This window comes from Hipposideros armiger, unplaced genomic scaffold (assembly GCF_001890085.2).
Source record: "Hipposideros armiger isolate ML-2016 unplaced genomic scaffold, ASM189008v1 scaffold_115, whole genome shotgun sequence".
In the NCBI taxonomy this organism is placed as follows: domain Eukaryota; kingdom Metazoa; phylum Chordata; class Mammalia; order Chiroptera; family Hipposideridae; genus Hipposideros; species Hipposideros armiger.
The window spans coordinates 3,289,919-3,295,809 of record NW_017731465.1 but is presented as its reverse complement, the minus strand read 5'-3'; the positions used below and the strand labels follow the sequence as shown (position 1 = coordinate 3,295,809).

The 5,891-nt window shown below is 43.6% G+C and overlaps 2 protein-coding genes across 2 annotated transcripts in view; one reads left to right on the top strand and one right to left on the bottom strand.

Moving 5' to 3' along the window:
* LOC109385433 (uricase-like) overlaps nucleotides 1–3,898 on the top strand; it is an 11,336-nt gene extending 7,438 nt beyond the window's left edge. The window contains exons 3-4 of the mRNA XM_019647705.1: nucleotides 1,644–1,767; nucleotides 3,743–3,898. Coding sequence (XP_019503250.1) covers nucleotides 1,644–1,767; nucleotides 3,743–3,883 — 265 coding nt within the window. The 3' untranslated portion in view covers nucleotides 3,884–3,898. The remainder of the gene's footprint in view (nucleotides 1–1,643; nucleotides 1,768–3,742) is intronic.
* The window catches only part of DNASE2B (deoxyribonuclease 2 beta), an 86,363-nt gene that overhangs the window by 57,433 nt on the left and 23,039 nt on the right, over nucleotides 1–5,891 (bottom strand). The gene's annotated exons all lie outside the window — the stretch shown is intronic.

Below are 5,891 nucleotides of genomic sequence, written 5' to 3'. Positions count from 1 at the left end.
GTTGATTATCAGAATGCCATTAATTAGAATACAGAGACTGTTTAAATGACTACCTCCTAAAGGGCAGGAGAGGGGCCTGAAAGTAATCCTGATCGTGTCCACCAATGGTGAAACAAATGTGCCCAAGACAGAGAAAGGCTTAGGTATCAAGACTAGAACAGCCATCCCCCCAAGTCCGGCAGAGAGAGGAGGACTCCTCTGGGACCACTGACACCTCAGGCCCTGCACTCATTTCAGCTCCAAGGCTTCCGTGTGGACTGAGGCCACAGTGTCCCTTTCTCTAAGAAGCCAGACTCAAAGCTCTCTCCTGGGGCCCAGCAGGGGGACCTGAAGGCAGACAGGCCTGTATTCCTTTGGGCCAGGGCTCTGCATGAAGGCAGCCGAGTGGCTGAACAAGCTGTCCCTGTGTCCACGTCTGCTCTTTGGGGATGGCTAGAGCCACGCTCAGGCCCTCACCCAGCAGATGTGCATGAAATGAAGGCAACACATGAGAAGCAGGGAGTCAGGACACACAGACAAGAGCAGAGAAGTGACAAATGACAGGGTAGAAAGACAGAAGAACCTGAAATGCACAGCTGTCTGGAGCCATTTAGCACTGGGCTATCAAGACCTCACATGCTCCTGAGGGCAGGGCGGTATTAGAGCCTCCGACAGTGACTGATGTTCAGTGTGAGTCATCAAGGAAAGGTCAAATTATGTCCACTACCCTCTGTTTAATAGGCAAGGATATGTAATGCATTTGAGAACCATTTATATCTCAATGATTGAAATTTTTCTAAATCTCTTTAATTTTCTGGAAAATTGACTCATCTCTCAACTACTGCCAGAAAAACAAAGCATTACCACATTTGAAATAACTCAACTGACTGTCGGGCATATACATTTCCCTGTTTAGCAAGTTGTCGTTTTCATTGTTGATTTAATATTGATTCACAGAATAAAGGAGAGGTAGATTTTAATGCCTCTGAAGTTACAGTGTGGTTTTTCTACAGGTCTTGCAACCAGTGGACAACCCATATGGCAGAATTACTGCTACAGTCAAGAGAAAGCCGGCTTCCAACCTGTGACATGGTAGCCACCAGTGGGAGTCCACTCTGAGCCGAGGAGTTCCGTAAGCCACTTGTGATGCTGGAAATCAGAGTATGGAACCATGCAAAATTTCAACCTCCTGTGTTGATTTATAGCGTTCATTTTCCTCTTGTATGGAAGAATTCTTCTACACCTAGCTCAGCAAGGTGTTTGGTGATTAGTAATTGCAACATGCTTTCTGGATACAGTTTATTTCACAAATGCTGAACACTATTAGAATAATCATAAATCGAGATTCCTTTTTAGTTGTCTTGTGCCTTTTTATCTTAGAGAAGCTTTGGAATCAATTCACTCAGAAAATAATCATGAATTATTGGAAGTATGATATCAATTAATCAGTGCACAAGTTTAAGAAGCAAGCAGTTTGCATCCTACTGATGCCACAACGTTGCTTCTGGATAATGNTTTTTTTTTTGGTATTACAAGATATTGATCTCTTCTAAAATCTGCGATAAAATTGTTTTCTGGGGGACAGAAGGAGCACTGTTCCTTAGCTTTATAATGCTTTCCTAAAGACCACCCCTGAGTCTTCAGTTCTCTTTTCTGTGGTTTAGGGACACTGTCATGGACACTGTCCTGGAGAAACTTGCTGGACCCTATGACAAAGGCGAGTACTCACCCTCTGTCCAGAAGACACTCTATGACATCCAGGTGCTCGCCCTGAGCCGGATTCCTGAGGTACGTTTTGTCACTTGCCATTATGAGGACTGAGAGAACTTGTGTCTCCTGTCAACTCTGAGGAAGAGTTGAGAGTTAAAATAAGAAAGTGGGAGACACATGAAAAATGACATCTGTTGTTCAAAAGCTTGTTATAGCAAGTGAGAAGAGAGCAAAAAAAGGAAAAATCTGTCCAACCTGAAAACACAGGCCACTGCTGTAGTTATTTAATTTTGCTGAAAATTCTTTAGTCTCTTCAACCTACTACAATTTAAGCCTCATATTCAGGACACTCAAATGCCTTGAAGGAGGGGGAATTAGGCCAAGAATCTATGTTTCAGGAGAGCCAGAGAATGAAGAATAGATGCAGAGAGATTTCATTTATCCATCCATCCATTTGGTATTATTGAATGGTTATTATGTCTCTGTCAGGACATGAGGAATACAAAGATAAATTAGACATGGCCCCTCATGGTCCCTCAAAGAGCTCATCATTCAGTGAAAGAAGAAAATTAATAAACGAACACTACAACAGAAAATAGAGCATTACAGAAATACAGAGGAAGGCACCCAACTCAGGTATAGGGGATAGGGCCAACCAGGCTTTCTGGAAGGAGAGGTGTTTGAGTCTTAAGGGACAAGGAGGGGTTATCTGGGTTCACACTCCAAAGCAAGGGAGCAGAGTAGGTATGGAGACAGGAGGCAGCATGGAACAGTATTTACTGTTAAGGGTCTGCCATATGTCAAGCTGCAAGAATGAAAGTCTTTCCTTGTGCCTAGATGTGAGGCAGGAACCAGATCAGGAGGGCTTTGGTAGGCTTATTTATAGTCTGTACTTTATCCTGAAAGCACTTAGGAGCCACTGTGGGGATTTAAGCAGATTTTTACTCCAGAAATATCACTCTGAAAGGAGTGTGACAAATTAAAAGGATGGACCTCAGACAAGGAGAGCTGTTGGGAGGCGGTCGCTGTATTCTGGTGAGGAGGGCCTGAATGAAGGCCGTGATGGGACAGAGAAAAAGGGTGCTACCTGTAGACCTAGGCAAACGGACTCCTGCCAAGGCCCTGCACTTTGGAGGCCCACTTCAGGCCTTCCTCTGCCTGTGCCTCTCCACTGGATGAAGAATTGGTGAGGCCAAGGCAACAACCACTTCAAGAGCCCGTGCATTGCTTCTAGGCCATTCTCTGGATACCTTCACCCCAGAATTTCCTGCCCAAATAACCGTGAGACTAATGCAAGAACCTGAGCAAGTCTCTTCCCTAGATCCATCCTCTGGAGGGCTGATCATGCCATGGACATGTGCACCCTTAGGCCTGAGAGTGGGCAAAAGGTCAGATGTTTGCAGGAGGTGGGGATGGGGCTTGATGTGCAAGTTGGTGTCTGCCCACGTGAGTACGAGAAAGGACATGGGATGGGCCAGGGGCTGGGGGCTCACTCTTTCCACACTACACAACCTGCCATGGCACTCTGAGGAATCAGATCATTTGAAATTAGATTCTGGCCTTCCGGGTTGTCATGAAGGTATATTTGGCAAGTTAGAAAGATAGTTTTTTAGCTTGATGTATAACTTTGAAATCTTTAGACATCTGATGAGTGGGCCTCTGATTATCCTCTTCCCCTAGGGCCTGTGAATGCCGGGGACAGGTCTAGAGAGGAGGGAGTGGAATGAGGAGGGACTTAGGAGGTTGACTGGCCAGCACCAGGAGACTAGTAAGATGCTGAAGAGGTCTCCCAGGTTTCTGACCCAAGAATCCCTTCCTTCTCTGACAGGCAGGTTTTGTACATGGGGGGGGGGGGGGAGAAGAGCCGATCCACCATGTAAGGACAGGACTAGGAGGGGAGGACAGTGTCGGGCTGTAAGGGAACATCGCAGGTTGTCTCAGAGACAGAGGTGAAGCCGGAGTAATGGGCTAGTGGGTAGGTGTGGGGAGGGAGGAGCGACAGAAAGATGGATTCTCAGTTGCCCAGTGTGATAGATATTATTGTGAATTGCAGATAGAAGATATGGAAATCAGCCTACCAAACATTCACTACTTTACCATAGACATGTCCAAATTCGGACTGGTCAACAAGGACGAGGTAAGAACTTTCAAAATATTTAAAGCACACCTACTGTCCTCCCCCTTCCCTTTCTAAACTTGGGATGATAACCAACCAACCAACCAAAATTCTTCAGCGTTGGAGCTGTTGCTTTTGGTATATTTATAGTTGCCACTGATTAGAGCTCTCTGAGGCTCTGAGCCTCTCAGTACCTAATGTCGGAGTACCCTAGGAGTGGATGAATGATTATAGAGGAGGGTTGGAAGTCACAGAAAGTAAAAGACAAAGAAAGAACAGAGTGTACCCAAGGAAACAGCTCTGAGGTCCACCTCTCCGAAAAGCGCCACACAAGGTCACAGCTTCATTATTCTTCCATTATGAGGCAATGAGGAGAAAACCAAGATTCTATTTTCATTTCGTCCATCATCTCTAACTTTTGATTAAGTAGTCAATTCAGTAGCATACAATATACACAGAAAAGATGAAAGAGTATGTGTGTTTCTACATTTAATTACAGAAGGCAAGATGATGAAATTCAATTTTTGAAAAGAACCTTGTCTGGAAAAAAATTGCTTACCCTGGCTTATCTTTTTGCCTTGGCAGGATGTTAAACCAAATCAATGTGTCTGACAGCCCGAGGTCCCAACAGGTAGCTTGTTGTAGCCATTCCTGGGCGGTCAGAACTACTCCACCCCTTTGAACCAATTTCAGAGTGTCAGGATTTCTTTATCTGATCCATCTTCCACAGGCTTCTAGAATATGAAAAACACTATTTTGATAGCTTCTTTAGCATGTGGGGGGAATGAGATAGGGAGGGGCCATCTATTAACATGGCTCTGCTGCCAGGAATCATATTGTTTGGTGAACAAAGACCTATGAAGGAGTGTCCAAGAGGTCCCTCATTCTGGGCCTGCTGGCCCAAGAGCCTTGTTAGTCACAACCNAAGCCGGCGACTGATCTGCCTCGCCCGGGAAGAGTGCAATGATGGTGCCAACTTGGGCCAGTGAAGCAACGTTCTCCACAACTAGACTGAAGAACAAAATGACAGCAACTTGTCTGTTCCCCTTCATCCAATTCCCCAGTGCTGTTCCCATCCCCCAATTCCCCAATAAAAATCTTAAAAAAAAAAAGCTAATCGTTTGTCACAGACGTTCTATAAAAGTTTGCGATGCAACTAAAATCCAAATTTTGCCTGTCAGCACGGTGTACTAGAATGAGCTTGAGAGTGGACATTGGAATACAGAAGTTCTACTGCAGACTCTATCAGTAACTTTCCACCAGGAACCACTCCTCTGGACCCCATTTCTTTAGTATAAATGAAGGGGTTGGAGTGTGACCAGATCCAGTTAAACAAAGAAACAAATAAAAAATCCCATGATTTTGCGTGTATAACATCATTATTAAAGCTAAAACAAAAAGACAATTCACATCTTGGGATCCTATTTACACATCTATGTTAAGGGATAATCATTTGTTAGTTTTAGGGTATTTTTTACATTCCTTCTGTCTTCATGTACGAGTAACAAAGTACTTGTTAGGCAATAATATTCAAAATGTTTACATACTTAATAAGTTCCAGCAAGCACTCATGCGTGGAAGTAGGGTTTAGAGATGTCAGGTATAAATGTCCAGTGAGGGCAACACCCTAGATCTACAAATAAATAAATAGGATCCATGAATGTTATAGCTCAGTAGATAAGCATGTTTTAGAGTAAGACACTTTTTATTGCTTATTAAGTGGGGCCTGGGATAAGTCACTTAATCTTTCTAAGTCTCATTTCCTTAGCTATATGATTGGGGGGCGGAGATAGCTACTGTATTTCACTACTGAAAGTATTATTGAGATAACACATGTGAAGTAGAATTCCTGACATGTACTAAGTACTCAATAAATGCTAGCTATTAAAAAAATCATATAAAGAATCTTAACCCATTTACTCTTTATTCTTTCTGTCAACATTAATCTGCATCTAGGTAACTTTTTCAATTGAGCCTGTGATATGTATGGTCCATTGGAAATGTGTGGAAAGATGATGAGGTAGGAAGAGAAGAAGCTAAGAGAAAGAGGCTAGAAAGAGAAAACGAGTGACCAAGAAAGAGGCAA